We start from the raw sequence: 20,661 nt of genomic DNA, 5'->3' as shown, positions 1-20,661 counted from the left end.
ACACAAAAATACACACATATGAATACACACACACACACAAACACACACACACACACACACCTCCCAGCCTATGCCAGTTATAGTGAGGCTGTGCCAGCAAAGTGACAGTGCTGAAAAGCCTGGGCTATCACACCTAGTGTCTCTGACTCCACTGGGTCTGACTGAGCCAGTCCAGAGAGAGAGACAGGAAGGAAGTGGGAGAGAGCTGAAAATGGACGGTGTGAGAAAAAGGTGAGGGCTGGGAAGGGAGAGGGAGAGAGAGAGAGAGAGAGAGAGAGAGAGAGAGAGAGAGAGCGAGAGAGAGAGAGAGAAAGAGAGTGAGAGAAAGAGAGAGAGAAAGAGAGAGATAAGATAGCTTCTATATCTAGGCCCACGTGGACTCAGGCAGAGCCAGAGCAGACAGCAGAAATAGCAAATAGCCTTCCTCCCTGCAGCTGCTGTTGTAACGCCATCCATCCATTCATCCAGCCAGCCAGCCAGCCAGCCAGCCAGCCAGCCAGCCAGCTAGCCCAAAACACACAAACAAAGAGCTGGAAGGTGTCTGAATGGGCGTGTGCCTCTGTGTGGTTTGGAAAGGCACAAACACACACATTGGCAGGGTAGGCTGTACACAAAGACGGTGATGCCCACACCCTCATTTGGCGTGCTCCTGAAGGCCTGTTATTGTTCTCCCAGATTAAAGTCACATTATGGAAGAATGTGTGTGTTTGTGGGTGTGTGCATGCGTGCGTGTGCGTACGTGTGTTATAAGACTTCCCCCACACGACAACATGGTGAAATGTTCAGTGTTGTCTGGGTGTTGTCTCAGTGTGTACCGCCCATGTTCACGACAGCTCCTCAATGTTGCTGTAAAAATGCCACGCTGAAACCTACAGTTTCAACAATTAACAAAGCAGTGGATTAGCCACTCCCTGTGCAGTTACCCTTAGCAGTGTGTGACAGACAGACAATGCGGCTAGAAATGCACTGGAGTCACACAGGAGTCACACAGGAGTCACACTGGAGTCACACTGGAGTCACACTGGAGTCACACAGCGCAGAGGCACAGTCAGACTAGAATAAACTGCCAAACAAAACAGACCAGTCTAAGAAAATAAATTAGAGCCATGTTGATTACTGAATATTGTCAGAATTAAACAGAAATGGTCAACAGAAAGAAGACTTAGAAAATGACACTTGTTTTCCTTTCACAATGCTCATTTAGTTCTTGTCCCAGTCTAATAGGTGTGTCTTTCAATAGGTTTTCCTGTACAGTGCTGATACACAACAACGTTATGTCACTGGTCAGGGCAGGGCTTCAGTTTACACAATGGTGCATATGATGATTCACTGATTGAACAAACCAATTCCTTTAGTTTCATCTGAAATAGTTTGTTATGACATGGTTTGATCAAGAGGGGTGAGGTAACATGTAATGGTCGAGAGAAGTGACACTTCGCCTGCCACACACACACACACACACACACACACACACACACACACACGCACCGATGTCTCTCTCACCTGCCACCAGGAGCTGTGTAGATCGGCACAGACCAGCTCGATGATGTCACCTTGCTGGATGTTGAGGGGCGGGCCACATATGGGACTTGGCACGCCAAAATAGTTCCTCGTCACCAACATCTTAGGTAACCCTGAGTGAGAGAGAAAATACAACCACAATATCAGTGTGTTCATACTCATCTATATGGGTGCGTGTGCAGATCTGAACGCAAAACAATGCACCTTTGCCACCCTCCCACTTGTCACCATACCAACCATCCATATACGACCAAGCAATCTAAAGCTATGAAACAATAGCTTTATCCTTGGTCTTGGTAACATCGCATGTGCTATTGTCCAATTTTCCAGTCATCAAACATTTTTGTTATCCAAAGGTAAAACAAAAGCCAGGTAGAATCCAACAGAGTAGACTAGAAGGAATAGAACCATATTCTTGACAATATCTGTTCAATTGTGTTTGTATCTAAGGAGATTCAGCTCAAACAAGAACAGTGTGTTTACAATCCACTCACTCCATGGTGATGAAGAAAGCTCAAACTCTTATAAAGAGAGTAGAAACAGAACAGCCGGATGGGGGAGAATAGATTAAGGATGGTCGACAAGAGAGGGATGCAGATGTATTTTAAAGTACCTGTGTTCCTAGGGAAGTCAGGGTTTGGATGGGGGGGGGGGGGCTGTGATAGTAACACTCCCTAAACCTCTAATCCTTATGGCCTAAGATGGAGATGGTCTGGACAGAAGCTCTCCTGTGAGCTGAGAGGGTGCTTAAATACTAGAGAAGCTAGCAGGGCTGAAGATGGGGCTCTCACGGTCACTTCTGCACACACACACACACACACACACACACACACACACACACACACACACACACACACACACACACACACACACACCCACACACACACACACACACACACACACACACACACACACACACACACACACACACACACACACACACACACACACACACACCACCCACACACACACACACACACACACACACACACACACACACACACACACACCCACACACACACACACACACACACACACACACACACACACACACACACACACACACACACACACACACACACACACACACACACACACACACACACACACACACACACACACACACACACACCACACACACACACACACACACACACACACACACACACACACACACACACACACACACACACACCCACACACACACACACACACACACACACACACACACACACACACACACACACACACACACACACACACACACACACAAGACAAAGGATATCTTCCATTAAGCACGACAATGCCTTTCTCTCCCCACAGCTGCTCATGACAAGAACTGAGGGAATAGTAACCCTGCAGTAAGGCCACAGACACCAGGGGGAGAGAGAGAGAGATAGAAAGAAAGAGAGAGAGGGAGAGAGAGAGATCAAAAAGAGAGTGAAAGAGATTGAAAGAATCTCTAAAAAGTTTCTAAAGCCAAGCAGAGGAGTTTGAGAACGACAAAAGAGAGAGGTTGATTATCCTTCATCTCATAGGAATTAATCATTTGGGGGAGGGGGAGTACATTTTTCTGGAAAGATAAAGCATTTTGTGAGAATGAATAGTTGTGAATGGCCTGTGTGAAGGGGCCAAAGGGAGAGTCTGAGGGAGAGACTGAAAGAGAGACTGAGGGAATGACTGAGAGAGAGACTGAGGGAGAGAGAAAGACTGAGGGAGAGACTGAGAGATAGACTGAGGGAGAGACTGAGAGAAAGACAGAGAGAGACAGAGAGAGACAGAGAAAGACTGTGGGTGAGACTGAGGTAGAGACTGAGAGAGAGACTGGGGGAGAGACTGAGGGAAAGCCTGAGAGAGAGACTGGGGGAGAGACTGAGGGAGAGACTGAGAGAGAGACTGGGGGAGAGACTGGGGGAGAGACTGAGGGAGAGACTGAGAGAGAGACTGAGAGAGAGACTGAGGGAGAGACTGAGAGAGAGACAGAGCGAGACTGAGAGAGAGACTGAGGGAGAGACTGAGAGAGAGACTCAGAAAGAAACTGAGAAAGAGACTTAGAAAGAGACTGAGAAAGAGACTGAGGGAGAGACTGAGGGAGAGACTGAGGGAGAGACTGAGGGAGAGACTGAGAGAGAGACTGAGGGAGAGACTGAGAAAGAGACTGAGGGAGAGACTGAGGGAGAGACTGAGGGAGAGACTGAGAGTGAGACTGAGGGAGAGACTGAGAGAGAGACTGAGGGAGAGACAGAGAGAGACTGAGGGAGAGACTGAGAGAGAGACTGAGGGAGAGACTGAGGGAGAGACTGGGGGTGAGACTGAGGGAGAGACTGAGAGAGAAACTGAGGGAGAGACTGAGAGAGAGACTGAGGGAGAGACTGAGAGAGAGACTGAGAGAGAGACTGAGAGAGAGACTGAGGGAGAGACTGAGAGAGAGACTGAGGGAGAGACTGAGAGAGAGACTGAGGGAGAGACTGAGAGAGAGACTGAGGGAGAGACTGAGAGAGAGACAGCCTCCCAGCAGAGAAGCTGTGCTTTAGTACCAATACAGAGGCAGCACTGAACTGAGGTCATTTCACACTTAATGAATCAACAGACCCCAATATACCCAGGGTGAACCCCATGTCTTCATGTATTTCATCCTGATGGAGTGTGTGTGAATATGTGTGTGTGCGTGTGTGCGCACCCGTTCACACGCGCGATTCTCCTAACTCTTTTACAATATTCATGATCCCATTATAGAAGATAACGAGGGGAGACACACACCTGTCGTTCCATCGTAACCATGACCGCTCTCATGTCATAATGTTTCATCAAGTTAAGCATGCAGACATACAGTATAACTGTACTCTAGTTCCTCTTCCTGTTATCAGATGGGAGATAACCTTCTTCAATTATGTGTGTTTAGGTTCAGACCTGTTTCTTAGACCTGTTTACCGGGGAACAACCATTAACTGGTTATTTCCTGGTTGTCCTACAGTAGCACTCCTAACCTGGCCTATTTCACCCTGACACACTAGTACACAGTCCCCACTCTACTGTAGACAACGGGGTGAGACTGAGGGGTGACTTAACTTGCTTTCTGTTCTGTTTTCCTCTCTGTATCTGATTCCAACGAAAAGTCTATAGAGTCAGGGGTAACGTGTGTTAGCTTGCCCGAACAGGCACAGACACTAGTACGTGAGAATATCAGTGAGGAGAACCGAGTCTCAGAGCATGAAATGCATTTCCAACAACACAATGACAAACCCCGTGTTAGCTCACCTTTGAGCAGACAGAACTATGCGAGTGCGGACAATTATAAAACGATAAGGGCCCAAGCAATCAAGTGCCTATTGATTTCACTGCATGGTGGGTCAATAAGGATTTTCCACAGTATAACAGGCAATTTGCGCCCTCCTCCTCATGTAGCTGTGTGTCTATGATTTGAGAGTTTGCAGTATGTCATGGTCCATTCCATCAGAGGAAGAAGGAGGGTGAAATTAAAACAGAGAGAGAGAGAGAACAAAAGAGCCAGCGAGAGAGAGAGAGAGAGAGTGTGAGAGAGAGAGAGATAGGGGAGAGAGTGTGAGAGAGAGAGAGATAGGGGAGAGAGTGTGTGAGAGAGAGAGAGAGAGAGAGAGAGAGAGAGAGAGAGAGAGAGATAGGGGAGAGAGCGAGAGAGAGATAGGGGAGAGAGTGTGTGAGAGAGAGAGAGAGAGAGATAGGGGAGAGAGTGTGAGAGAGAGAGAGTGTGTGAGAGAGAGAGAGAGAGAGAGAGAGAGATAGGGGAGAGAGTGTGTGAGAGAGAGAGAGAGAGAGAGAGAGAGAGAGATAGATAGATAGATAGATAGATAGATAGATAGATAGATAGATAGATAGATAGATAGATAGATAGATAGATAGATAGATAGATAGATAGATAGATAGATAGATAGATAGATAGATAGATAGATAGATAGATAGATAGATAGATAGGGGAGAGAGCGAGAGAGAGATAGGGGAGAGAGTGTGAGAGATAGAGAGAGAGAGAGAGAGAGAGATTATGTGACTGATGTGAGTGGGTAGAAGGTGACTGTTATTACCATGTATTCAGAATGCACTAACCTGGATCTGAGCGCCGTCCTTGCACTGATTTTTCCTGCAATGGAAAAAAACAGACACCATGATTAACTACTGTGACACACACACACACACATACACACACTGAAAGTTCACTCTCACTGCACTATGAAACACAGGTTTTCTCAGAAAGATATTGAGATGTAAACCTAATGTTTCCTCTCCCTAACCTACGACCTGCATACTGTACATCCCTAACATACATACATACATCAATTGTACATGTTCATTGTGACACGCACACAGTGACATGTATTCCAATGTAATAAAGCTGACCAGATACTGTAGCAAGCAAACCTGCCATGATGAGAAAATGGGGCTTGCCTCCAGTTGGAACTCATATATACATATATTACGTGATAACTTCAATTCATATACGGTAATTTTACAGGCCCACACAAACCTCCCCCACTGCTGTAGGGTAAATGGGTTAAAGAAGTCATACTCTGTAGGGTTGCATTGCATCACCAGTAAATGCATTTCTATCTAGCGTTGCATGCTAAATAACTGATTTATCTTGTTGCAGTGAGATGAATATAGAGGGGACTGGTTGGGTAATGCTATGAATGTGCCTGCTCTGCTGTGCAAACACACAATGAATATTTCATCCAATGCTATCTCTGCAAACAGACATAGCATGCATTGAGCCGATATGCATTTTTACGCATGATGCATTATAACCGCCATCTTAATTTATAACCTCCATCCCCAGTTATAACCTCCATCACCAGTTATAACCTCCATCACCAGTTATAACCTCCATCACCAGTTATAACCTCCATCACTAGTTATAACCTCCATCATAATTTATAACCTCCATCACCAGTTATAACCTCCATCACCAGTTATAACCTCCATCACCAGTTATAACCTTCAGAATCACAGAATCGCAATCTATCTTAGCCACCTTCAAAAAACATTCAGAATAGTTGCCAAAGTTGATACATTTCTTATCGTGCATTTTCAATGAAACACATGGGGGTTGCAGTTATACGCTAAGACCTGGCCTTCACAACTCTCCAATCATCTACAGAAGAATTGTATTCACTATCTATCGGCTCACGCTAAAATAAGTAAAGTCAATTGGAGTTTCTTCGGCAATATCCACAGAGAGGGGAACGTCTTCAAAGGGTAAGAACAGAACAGAGCAGAACTTTGGAAAGGGAAAGGAGATAGAAACACACACTGTCTTACCTGAGTTCTGAAGGAGCCCGGATCTGAAAGGAGTTTGAAAACAGGCATGGTGAGTGGGTTACAAGGAGAACGCATAACAGCCACACACACACTCACGATCACACAAACAAACTGTTACCCAACACACACACACACACACACACACACACTCTCTCACACACACAGTGTTCCAGCGCTGCAGAAGCACTCTCTCATTAGTGAAGCAGAAAGCAACTGGCAGTACTGTCTACTCTTTTTCCTCATTGGTTTGTTGTGCTGTGCTGAAGGTACCTGACAGGAGTAAAGAGTCTGGAGTAAACCACTTCAGGGGGCAGGGCTGACGACTGTTCTGCTCTGAGAGTTTGTTCTCTGTTTGTTCATTGGCTCTCCTGGGACGGGCTACACCCCATCAACAAGCACCCCTCCCCCTCCCTCCTCCCGCTCCCTCTACAGCAGACAGCCAGGCAGCTCTGGATCGAACTTTAACCTGTTACACAAAGTAACGCTGAACAGGGCTGATAACGAAGAGCAGAGGGAGAGAGAGCCAACTGGGACCTGAGGTAAACAAGCCTCACCTGCAGAACACCCTGGAGACAGAGTAGTGTAAACACATACCTCCCGCAGAACGGCAGGCATAACGCTCTGTTCCAAGGCACAGCATTCATTGTTGTAATGCACATTCCTGATTGTCCATGGATGTTGTGATTGTGTTCTGTTTTCCTGTCAATAACTGCTATGTGTTGATGAGGTTACTATATCTATTGCTACTCGTCCAACATCAGCCATGCGTTAATAACTGCTTAACAAGCAAGTTGGTAGTGAAAGCATAGTTGCAACATAACATATTGCAACCAAGTGCATTCTACTTTCTAACACTGTAAAAGGGACTAACGTTTATCTTTTCTCCAGCCCCCCCGTGGCATGACACTAATCTATTCAGGGAAGCTAGTGACCAGGTGTGGCTGGTGACTGTGATATTGCACTGCTGACCTGATTGCTTGTGAGTGATGCCAACACCAACAGGAGCAGGCACCTTGCTGCAATCTGCGTACGCACGCACGCACGCACACACACACACACACATATATATATATATACACATACAGACCACTGACACACTCACTGCCAGTCAGGGGAAGTCTGCAGGACCTGTTTGTCATGAGGAATGTCATGACCAGTCTACTCTAATCACTCATGTTCTGTTCCCATTGCGTGTGTGTGTGTGTGTGTGTGTGTGTGTGTGTGTGTGTGTGTGTGTGTGTGTGTGTGTGTGTGTGTGTGTGCGCGCGTGTGTGTATGTGCGCGCGTGTGTGTGTGTGTGTGTGTGTGTGTGTGTGTGTGTGTGTGTGTGTGTGTGTGTGTGTGTGTGTGTGTGTGTGTGTGTGTGTGTGTGCAGTGAACAGTTTAAAGGTGTGTATAGTGAGTGAGCACAGTGAGCAGCTTGCTGCATCTAATGTTATTTGATTAGAGTTATATAAGTGTTCAGGTTTCATACTCTGACCAATCCCCGTACACAGTGACTATGAGCTTTTCCTTATTGTAGGTTAATTATCAGCAGCTTTTCAATTTACTTTCAGGTATACACATTAACATGAAATATACATTTTAAGAGTATATATACACAAGTATGTGGACACCCCTTCAAATTAGTGGATTCGGCTATTTCAGCCATAACCGTTGCTGACAGGTGTATAACATTGAGCGTGCCGCCATGCAATCTCCATAGACAAACATTGGCAGTAGAATGCACAATACTGAAGAGCTCAGTGACTTAGGATGCCACCTTTTCAACAAGCCAGCTTGTCAAATTTCTGACCTGCTAAAGCTGCCCCGGTCAACTGTAAGTGCTGTTGTTGTGAAGTGGAAACGTCTAGGAGCAACAACGGCTCAGCCGCAAAGTGGTAGGCCACAAAAGCTCACAGAACAGGACTGCTGGGTCTGTCCCCGGCTGCAACACTCACTACCGAGTTCCAAACTGCCTCTGGAAGCAACGTCAGCACAATAACTGTTTGTTGGGAGCTTCATGAAATGGGTTTCCATGGCGGAGCAGCCACACACACGCCTAAGATCATCATGCATAATGCCAAGCGTCAGCTGGAGTGGTGTAAAGCTCACCACCATTGGACTCTGGAGCAGTGGAAACACGTTCTCTGGAGTGATGAATCACGCTTCACCATCTGGCAGTCCGATGGACGAATCTGGGTTTGGCAGATGCCAGGAGAACGCTACCTACCCCAATGCATAGTGCCAACTGTAAAGTTTGGTGGAGTAGGAATAATGGTCTGGGGCTGTTTTTCATGGTCGGGCTAGGCCCTTTAGTTCCAGTGAGGGGAAATCTTAATGCTACAGCATACAAAGATATTCTGGACAATTCTGTGCTTCCAACTTTGTGGCAACAGTTTGGGGAAGGCCCTTTCCTGTTTCTGCATGACAATGCCCCTGTGCACAATGCGAGGTCCATACAGAAAAAGTTTGTCGAGATCGGTGCGGAAGAACTTGACTGGCCTGCACAGAGCCCTCAACTCCATCGAACACATTTGGGATGAATTGGAACATTGACTGCGAGCCAGGTCTAATCGCCCAACATCAGCCCCCGAACCTCACTTAGCTCGTGGCTGAATGGAAGCAATGTTCCAACATCTAGTGGAAAGCCTTCACGGTAGAGTTGATGCTGTTATAGCAGCAAAGGGAGGACCAACTCCATATTACAGTTTTTTACAATAGCTAGGAACAATTTCTCAATACTTAGGTCACTTTTTCAAAATTCTTCACACAGTGAACACAACAGCAGTCTATGTGGGCTAAACTGTGGCTCATTTGTCATTGCTTTGGCACAAAATGCATTCAATGACTACATCTTTCAAATTTCATGAATTATTTTCTCACTCAGACACAACCACCACCAAAACTGTACCTACAGGCCAATTTGCACATGTTTACATTCTCTTTTCAAAACTGTTAAACTTAAGTTCAAAACCTAACATAACACAAAATTGAATAAGACAACAATTTGCTACATTTCTACAGTAATATCGTATTGAAATATATTCCAAATCTAAAAAATGAAACACTATCAAAACAATTAGACCAACCACAGCTGATTCCCATTGTAGCTGAACACCTACCCAGGTGTTAGTCTTTCAATTTCATTACCATCTATACAAAAGTGGACATCTTAGGAATAATGCTGTACTGTAATGTAAACATGGACCCAGACAGAGATAGAGAAGTAAATGACAGAGGAAGAAGAGAGGCTGGGAGAGGGAGAGGAGTACATATGCGTGGTGGAAGAAGACCGAGAGGAAGCTCAAGAGCTGTTGTCTCAGATGAGATTAGGGCTACTATGATTGACAATGTAATAAATCATGGTCTATCAATGAGAGAGGCTGGTCTGAGAGTGCAGCCAAATCTGCAACGCTCAACAGTGGCATCTATTGTGAGACATTTCCGGCAAAACAACAGGTAAGATGTGCATTCTGCAAGGGCATCTGACTGAACTGCACATTACAGAAGTAAATTGAGCAAAGCCTCCAAACCCACTTGTGTGTAATTGTTTTTGTATTTCTGCTTAGGACCCAACGGTTACCTCCCACAGGCAGGAGAGGTAGGATTTTCACTGCTGTGCAGGAAACTGCAATCGTTGATATGGTCATCAGAAACAATGGCATAAAACTCACAGAGATTCGGGACAGAGTGTTGGCAGACAACAATACATTTGGAAATATTCCCAATGTAACCATAACAACTATTTCTAGAGTTCTGAAACAACATCAAGTTAGGATGAAGCAGTTGTACACTGTCCCCTTTGAGAGGAACTCTGAACGAGTCAAGCAACTCAGGAACCAATATGTCTAGGTAGGATGACTATAAAATACAGAACTGGTTTTGAACAAAACCAAACAGGGCAGAGGCACACAATGGCATGTTTTTAGGTATAATGTAAACTACCGTGATAGCCTAACTCTTATGTTGTCTTGTGGATTTATTTTAGAGAGTCATGGAGATTGAAGCCAGGCAAACACCCCACATATTCATCTTTGTGGATGAGGTTGGTTTCAACTTGGCCAAAACACGGCGGTGAGGAAGGAATGTGATTGGGAAAAGAGCCACAGTGGATGTCCCGGGCTAGAGGGGTGCCAACATCCCAATGTGTGCAGCAATATCCTCTGATGGATTGCTGTTACACAAATCGCTAATTGGGCCATACAACACCAAGTGTCTCATTTCATTCCTGGATGACCTCTATGGAAGGGTTGTGCCAGGTGAGGAAAGGGTTGCAGTGAGGCGAAATTGGCCAACGTTTGTAATTGTATGGGACAATGTGGCATTTCACCACTCCCGTGCAGTCACAGAGTGTTTTGCATCCCATCCCAGGATGGTGTCACTTTTCCTCCCACCTTACTCTCCATTCCTCAACCACATAGAGGAATTCTATTCCTCATGGAGGTGGAAGGTTTATGACCACCATCCACATGATCAAATGTCCCTCCTGGATGCAATGAATGCTGGATGCCTGGACATATCTGCAGAAGATTGCCAGGGATGGACCAGACATGCCAAAAGATCCTTTCCTATGTGTATTGCCCAAGATGACATAAGATGTGACGTGGATGAGAACCTGTGGCCAAATGCAGAAGACAGGCTTGACTAGCACTGCTGCTGTATCTGTATTGATAGATGGTGTATATACAAATTCTTGTATTTTGGAATCACTCAATGCCAAAAAATGACACAAAACATATTGAAGCTTACTGCATCATGTCTGATACATTCCTGTAACATATACTGCAGTGAATTCTAAACAGTAGAGAGGTGTCATTCTTGTTCTGTAAAGACATTTTACAAAAGAAAACATTGTGTAATGGTACCTGTTGTCAGTGTTGTTTAGGTCGTTGTTTTATGAGTGACAACGTGTGCTTGTTGGGTGACAACCTTTGCTATTGTTATGGAAGAATGAGTTGATTTGAGACATGTATGAAGTGTTTTGGTAGTTTTACTGCATTTTGGATGTGAAATGAACTGCTGTGCCAAGCTGAAAGTTGGTTAGGAGAACTGTGTGAAGAGTTTTGAAAAAGTGACCTAAGTATTGAGAAATGGGTCCTAGTGATTGTAAAAAACTGTAATGCTCATGATTTTGGAACGAGATGTTTGACGAGCAGCTGTCCACATACTATCGGTCATATAGTGTATGTACTGTACTACTTGTACTGTACTGCTTTCTTGAGTCTGTGTTTTGAGGGGGGTTCTCACCTGTTTTTCCACAGCTGCCAAACCTCCCCAGACATTCCTTATGGGCTCCAACACCACACTTGGAGCACAGGTACCCCTGGTTAAAGATGCCCCTGGAAGAGAGAAGAGAGGGACAACCAGCATTGCTCAGTGTGGTGTGTGTGTGTGTGTGTGTGTGTGTGTGTGTGTGCGTGCGTGCGTGCGTGCGTGTGTGCGTGCGTGTAGGATAAAGAGAGGGAGTAAAGAAAGAGGAGGACGACGTCTTTAAAAGATGTGACTTGGTGCCATTCCAACTTCCCTGTCTCGGGTTCAACCATCCGTCATCGCCTCTCCACTCCTCCCTACCTGCGGCGGTATTTTCTTTTACATAACTGCTCCAGAACCTCCTGCTGATTACAATGATGTAAAGCCCAGCAGCCCCAGTCTGACTAACTCTCCTGGTGAGCCATGCACAGACACTAGAATTAGGGTTGAGCCAGGGTGTGGACATCCATGGTAGCTAAGGTATGGGTTAGGGTTGAACCCAGATGTGGACTTGAAGCTGGGGTTAGGGCTAGGGTTGTGGGTGAGGCTATAGGGTTAGGGTTGAGCCAGGTTGTAGACATGAAGCTAGGGTTAGGGTTAGGGCCATGGGTTAGGGTCATGGTTACACACAGATGTTGTAATCGCACCATACACACAGGTGCACTGCACATGCTCAGTCAGCTCACACTCTTGTTACTCCCCTTCTGGCCTAGTATATTTGTCCTCTTGTATGCTCAAATATATTTTAAATATATTTTCCCCGTCTGACATCCACCCGGAATGGGCAGTTATGGGCCATATAGGGTCATCATCTGGGTCTTCTTCACATCATGCGCCCCCAGCCATGAAGTGATCCATATATTTAACTAGGCAATGACGGCCTACCAAGGAACAGTGGGTTAATACCTGCCTTGTTCAGGGGCAGAACGACAGATGTTTACCTTGTCAGCTCGGGGCCAGTAACCTTTAGACGCAACGCTCTAACCACTAGGCTACCTGCCGCCCCAACCAATATATACCCATTGGTTGTAGATACAGGTTCAGGGTTGTCAGTCAAAAATCTGTTTGCACTCCACTTGAGCAAGGCACTTAACCCTAATTACTCCTGTATGTCGCTCTGGATAAGAGAGTCTGCTAAATGACTCAAATGTAAAATAACATGTAGTATGTGATAGTGTGTGCGCACATGCGTGTGTGACCCCGTACCTTAGCAGCATGTGGCAGTAGCTACAGGATGTGATTCTGTCGAAGGTGTGCATCTTGAACTCATGGAAGTTACTGGTGCCGTTCTCTGGACGTATGTTGGAGCTACAAGACATGGGAAAGGAAGGATATGAAGATTAGAAAAGACAAGTGCAATCGTACATTGTCAGTTTCACATTGTGACGTTAATGTAACTGCAGTCAGCTATACTAGTAGCAACTCTCGGTTCCACATTGGAACTTGACTGTAGCTCTACAGTCTACATACAGACTACACAGTACTTTGATACAAGCTTGGCAGTTTCTGTATTACTTCCATAAGTCGTTATGTTCACACATGGCCCATAGTACCACCTGATGTCAGGGGCCTTCACCTAATTTTTGCCAATTATGATAAATAAAAAACCTGGTAGCAACCCGAGACAGACTTCCTGATTCTTCACACATGAAAAAATATGACAGTTTACTATAGAATATTACGGTCAGTACTTACTATATAATTCTATAGTAAAATGTAGTATACTGTAGAATAATAAACTACACGCTGTAGTATCTCTCGATCATGTGTAGTACGTACTATAGAATGTTTTTATATACTGTAGAATACTATAGTAAATACACCAGTAATGTTTGCAAAACCGCTAGTCTGCAAAAACACTACACTGCTTTTAACTATAGTAAATACCATACTATTTCATTTGCATATACCTAGCCCATTCCCCTCCCCATATCACATTTTGTGCCACCCATAAGTGAGAAACCTACATGCCAAGTATAGACCATATTGTGTTCTCTACAGGTTATAGAAAAGAGCAGAAGCTCTGAACTATCCGTTCAGACACCAGTCCTACCTACAGTGCATTCGGAAAGTATTCAGACCCCTTTCCTTGTTCCAAAATGTGTCACTTTTGTGCCATATTGGGGCGGCAGGGTAGCCAAGTGGTTAGAGCGTTGGACTAGTAACCGAAAGGTTGCAAGATCGAATCCCCGAGCTGACAAGGTACAAATCTGTCATTCTGCCCCTGAACAAGGCACTGTTCCTAGGCCGTCATTGAAAATAAGAATTTGTTCTTAAATGACTTGCCTAGTTAAATAAAGGTAATATATATATTCTAAAATGTATTAAAAATAATGTCCCTCATCAATCTACACACAATTTATTACTTAAGTATTCAGACCCTTTGCTATGAAACTCAAAATTGACTCAGGTGCATCCTGTTTCCATTTTTTAGATGTTTCTACAACTTGAATGGAGTCCAACTTTGGTAAATTCAATTGATTGGACATTATTTGAAAAGGTACACATCCGTCTATATAAGGTCCCACAGATGACAGTGCATGTCAGAGAAAAAAACAAGCCATGAGGTCAAAGGAATATTCCGTAGAGCTGAGGAAGGGTCTGGGGAAGGGTACCAAACAATTTATGCAGCATTGAAGGTCCCCATGAACACAGTGGCCTCCATCATTCTTAAATGGAAGAAGTTTGGAACCATCAAGACTCTTCCTAGAGCTGGACGCCTGGCCAAACTGAGCAATCGGGGGAGAAGGGCCTCGGTCAGGGAGATGAACAAGAACCCGATGGTCACTCAGACAGAACTCCAGAGTTCCTATGTGAAGATGGGAGAACCCTCCAGAAGGACAACCATCTCTGTAGCACTCTACCAATCAAGATTTTTTGGTAAAGTGGCCAGACGAAAGCTACTCCTCAGTAAAAGGAACACGACAGTCCCTATGGTGAAGCATGGTGGTGGCAGCATCAATCTGTGGGGATGTTTTTCAGCGACAGGGACTGGGAGACTAGTCAGGATCGAGGGAAAGATGAACGGAGCAAAGTACAGAGAGATCCTTGATGAAAACCTGCTCCAGAGCACTCAGGACCTCAGACTGGGGGTGAAGGTTCACCTTCCAACAGGACAACGACCCTAAGCACACAACCAAGACAAACCAGGAGTGGTTTCGGGACAAGTCTCTGAATGTCCTTGAGTGGCCCAGCCAGGGCCTGGACTTGAACCCGATCGAACATCTCTGAAGAGACCGGAAAATAGCTGTGCAGTGACGCTCCCCATTCAACCTAACAGAGCTTGAGAGGATCTGCAGAGTGGGAATGGGAGAAACTCCCCAAAGACAGGTGTGCCAACCTTGTAGTGTCATACCCAAGAAGACTCGAGGCTGTAATCGCTGCCAAAGGTGCTTCAACAAAGTACTGAGTAAAGGGTCTGAATACTTGTGTAAATGTGATATTTCATTTTTTATTTTTAAATTTGCAGGCATTTAAAAAAAACTTTTTGTTTTGTCATTATGGGGTTTTGTGTGTAGATTGATGAGCGGGAAAAAAACGATTTAATACGTTTTACAATAAGGCTGTAACGAAACAAAATGTGGAAAAAGTCAAGAGGTCTGAATACTTTCTGAATGCACTGTATGCACAGGTTATGGAAAAGAGCAGCTCTGAACTATCCGTTCAGACACCAGTCCTACCTACCTACAGGTTATGGAAAATTTCCCCAGTAGGTTTCCTGAAAGAAAAAGCCTCCACTTCTATGTCAAAGATAATAAAACTAAAACACTACAGTAAATACTACAGTATTCTACAGTCAGAAAAAAACATAAGTATAATAGTTTTCTTTTACTACAATATTCATACTATAGTTAACTGTAAATACTACAGTATACTACAGCTAACACTACAGTGAATACTACAGTTAAGTCCGCAAACACACTACAGTGAATACTATAGTATTTATATCATAGTATACTATAGTATTTTTTCATGTGGGTTAGGTCAAGTACTCCAGAGTTAGTTTGAGTACAGTGCCATTATATTAGCAGTCTAAATGTGTCTCCTCCTCCTCACTGTGTTGAGCTGAACTGAGCTGCAGCGCGTGACAAAACAACAGTACTGGGATCAGTCAACAGTCTCTCCAGGGAGCCAAGTGACTCAGTGATTGTGTGCCAAAGAAACTGAAGGAGCGTCTCTCGCTCTCTCTGTCTCTTGCTCTCTAACTCTTCTGCCTCTTTCTGTCTCTATTTCTTTCTCTTCACAGTCTCTCTCACACTCTCTCTCTGTCTCTCTCTCCTGTCTCTCTCTCTCCACTCCAAACTCATTAATTCCACTGAGTTAATCAAGCTCAAGCTTCTCTCAGCATTGCGTCACGCCTTTTCACTTTTTTTCCTCCCTATTTTCTATTTTCATCTCTGATTCTGTCTTTCTCCTTCCTTCCTTCCTTCCTTCCTTCCTTCCTTCCTTCCTTCCTTCCTTCCTTCCTTCCTTCCTTCCTTCCTTCCTTTCCTCATTTTCTCTTTTTGTTTCTAATATCACTGGCATAGAACAGTCCAAAGTACTATTTAATATAATTGACCCTTCACTAAGCCCCGCCCCAGGATTTTCGGCAACCAATTGCAGCGTTTCAATGGATAGCAACTGTCGTCGAGTCCAACACCTTGGACATTCTCATCTTTAAATCACATGAAAGCCACTGAAGGCTATGGCAAAAACTGAGTTTAAATGACTTAATAATTGGGGAGTACTTGCTACTGTGATTCCTGAATCCAAAATTATACTGTTGTTATATTGTTTGCTAGCTCAGCTGGTTAGCTAGCTCTCAGTCTCACCAAACATTGCTAACACCAGCTAGCTAGCCACTTAAAATAACTATTTTCACATTTTTGTAATATTTATTTTTATTTAACCTTTATTTTAGTCATGCTGAGACCAAGGTCTCTTTTACAGATGAGCCCTGAATTACATAAATTACAGAAAATACACAAATCAATATAAATACAAAATGCAAGCGGAAAGAAAAACACGATCATAATAAAAAACACACTCATCAGTAATAATGTCCTCAATCAGCTTTGTGAATTGCCCTAGAGGAACCAAAACATCACATTTAACAACATTTTGAAGATTGTTCTACAAATAAGGTGCAAATAAACTATGTAAAAAAATTATGTTAGCTAGCTAATTTAGCAATGTTATGAATAGAACTCCCATCTGCTGTCGACATCAGGATAGTTATAGCTTTGACTGCATGCTGACAGTGAATTCAGAGCCATTCAGTGGCTAGCTACACTACAAACATCATTTTACCAGGATCCTGTGAAGCAATTGTAATGACAGTCCACCACAACATACCCAAGAGTTTCCTGATTAGCAAGGGGTAGTCAGTCTGTGTTTCATTTCATTGTGTGTTACAAACACAGTTTGAGATCATTGTGGGGGGATTTCGAATGTGGTTGAATGGGGAATTGGGCTTCCAGGGAAAATGTTGTCCGAGGTTGGAACGGTAACCAAAGGGGGCGGGTCTTAGCAAAGGGTCAATTGTTTCCCCCCCTCCCCTTTTTTTGCTGTAGCAGGTGCCCCCCACCCCCGCTGTAAACTAATTGTAAATGTCGTTATCAACACCAACAAAGCATCTAATAATCCCAGATCCTCTGATCTCCACTCAGGGGAAAAGGACCCCTGTCCTCCACTAGATGACCAGATGTGTTTGTGTTTGGCTCAGTGGTATTTATGATGACAGGTGCATGTTAGATCACATGTGCGAGTGAAGTCCCCAACGAGACTGAGAGAGATGACACAGAGGACTTATAGGGACAATATTCCTATATGGCCAAGTGTGCATGCAGTTGAGTCAATGGACTACTTGATAAAACCGATTCTGAGTCAGAGTCACTAATCAGCTGCTCTGTCAGGACATTGTTAGATATCCAGTCTATTACAGAATGAATTTAACACACTGGTGTTTATTCAAGCAATTTGATAAAGTAGTTTAACATCCCCTTATATTTGGTAATATTTGGCACAGTTTTATGTTTTTGTGCAAAGTAACTATAGAACATACTGTACACAAGTTTTATCCATTAATCAAAGCTGGAACGCTTGAGTGTATTTGCAAAGGAGGCGCTGTTCTTGTGCAAGCATAATATATAATTGCACCATTCACTGAAAGGAGTTTTGATTGTCTAAGAAAGAGTTATATAGGTTTTGTCCAGGCAGTCAGTTCTGGTTGTTGTATCAGTCTGGTGATTTGGAGCAGGTGAGGGGAGGGGAGTCTTTGGTGTCTTTAGTGTTTTAGGGCAGGGTGCCAGGAGAGTTCAGGACTGTGACACTCATTAATCATGATCTGTACTTACCTGAATAACTGGAAGAGTGACATGTCAATACTGTGACACTAAGGCAGTACACACAATAGAGGACACACACAAACACTTTATCTGTCTCTCTCAGAGAAACACACACACACACAAACACACAACACACACACACACTGCTGCAGGGGGAGTGAGGCAGAGACATGACATGGGACAGAACACACACTGCTGCAGGGGGAGTGAGGCAGAGACATGACATGGGACAGAACACACACACACACACACACAAACACACAACACACACACACACCGCTGCAGGGGGAGTGAGACAGAGGCATGACATGGGACAGAACACACACTGCTGCAGGGGGAGTGAGACAGAGACATGACATGGGACAGAACACACACTGCTGCAGGGGGAGTTAGACAGAGACATGACATGGGACAGAACACACACACACACACACAAACACACAACACACACACACACCGCTGCAGGGGGAGTGAGACAGAGGCATGACATGGGACAGAAAACACACTGCTGCAGGGGGAGTGAGACAGAGACATGACATGGGACAGAACACACACTGCTGCAGGGGGAGTGAGACAGAGACATGACATGGAACAGAACACACACTGCTGCAGGGGGAGTGAGGCAGAGACATGACATGGGACAGAACACACACTGCTGCAGGGGGAGTGAGGCAGAGACATGACATGGGACAGAACACACACTGCTGCAGGGGGAGTGAGACAGAGACATGACATGGGACAGAACACACACTGCTGCAGGGGGAGTGAGACAGAGACATGACATGGGACAGAATACACACTGCTGCAGGGGGAGTGAGGCAGAGACATGACATGGGACAGAACACACACTGCTGCAGGGGGAGTGAGACAGAGACATGACATGGGACAGAACACACACACACACACACACAAACACACAACACACACACACACCGCTGCAGGGGGAGTGAGACAGAGACATGACATGGGACAGAACACACACTGCTGCAGGGGGAGTGAGACAGAGACATGACATGGGACAGAACACACACTGCTGCAGGGGGAGTGAGGCAGAAACATGACATGGGACAGAACACACACTGCTGCAGGGGGAGTGAGACAGAGACATGACATGGGACAGAACACACACACACACACACAAACACACAACACACACACACACCGCTGCAGGGGGAGTGAGACAGAGGCATGACATGGGACAGAAAACACACTGCTGCAGGGGGAGTGAGACAGAGACATGACATGGGACAGAACACACACTGCTGCAGGGGGAGTGAGACAGAGACATGACATGGAACAGAACACACACTGCTGCAGGGGGAGTGAGGCAGAGACATGACATGGGACAGAACACACACTGCTGCAGGGGGAGTGAGGCAGAGACATGACATGGGACAGAACACACACTGCTGCAGGGGGAGTGAGACAGAGACATGACATGGGACAGAACACACACTGCTGCAGGGGGAGTGAGACAGAGACATGACATGGGACAGAATACACACTGCTGCAGGGGGAGTGAGGCAGAGACATGACATGGGACAGAACACACACTGCTGCAGGGGGAGTGAGACAGAGACATGACATGGGACAGAACACACACACACACACACACAAACACACAACACACACACACACCGCTGCAGGGGGAGTGAGACAGAGACATGACATGGGACAGAACACACACTGCTGCAGGGGGAGTGAGACAGAGACATGACATGGGACAGAACACACACTGCTGCAGGGGGAGTGAGGCAGAAACATGACATGGGACAGAACACACACTGCTGCAGGGGGAGTGAGACAGAGACATGACATGGGACAGAACACACACACACACACAAACACACAACACACACACACACCGCTGCAGGGGGAGTGAGACAGAGGCATGACATGGGACAGAAAACACACTGCTGCAGGGGAGTGAGACAGAGACATGACATGGGACAGAACACACACTGCTGCAGGGGGAGTGAGACAGAGACATGACATGGGACAGAACACACACTGCTGCAGGGGGAGTGAGGCAGAGACATGACATGGGACAGAACACACACTGCTGCAGGGGGAGTGAGGCAGAGACATGACATGGGACAGAACACACACTGCTGCAGGGGGAGTGAGACAGAGACATGACATGGGACAGAACACACACTGCTGCAGGGGGAGTGAGACAGAGACATGACATGGGACAGAATACACACTGCTGCAGGGGGAGTGAGGCAGAGACATGACATGGGACAGAACACACACTGCTGCAGGGGGAGTGAGACAGAGACATGACATG

The 20,661-nt window shown here is 45.4% G+C and overlaps 1 protein-coding gene across 1 annotated transcript in view; it reads right to left on the bottom strand.

The window, feature by feature from the left end:
- The window catches only part of vav3 (vav guanine nucleotide exchange factor 3), a gene marked incomplete at its 3' end in the record, with an annotated part of 107,243 nt that overhangs the window by 8,590 nt on the left and 77,992 nt on the right, over window positions 1–20,661 (bottom strand). The window contains 5 exon segments of the mRNA XM_029697950.1: window positions 1,504–1,634; window positions 5,602–5,635; window positions 6,811–6,833; window positions 12,040–12,131; window positions 13,249–13,350. Of these exon segments, the coding sequence (XP_029553810.1) occupies window positions 1,504–1,634; window positions 5,602–5,635; window positions 6,811–6,833; window positions 12,040–12,131; window positions 13,249–13,350 (382 nt within the window).

Source organism: Salmo trutta, chromosome 2 (genome assembly GCF_901001165.1).
Source record: "Salmo trutta chromosome 2, fSalTru1.1, whole genome shotgun sequence".
NCBI classification, from domain to species: Eukaryota; Metazoa; Chordata; class Actinopteri; order Salmoniformes; family Salmonidae; genus Salmo; species Salmo trutta.
Note: the sequence above shows the minus strand (reverse complement) of the source record. Positions and strands in the feature narration are given on the sequence as shown.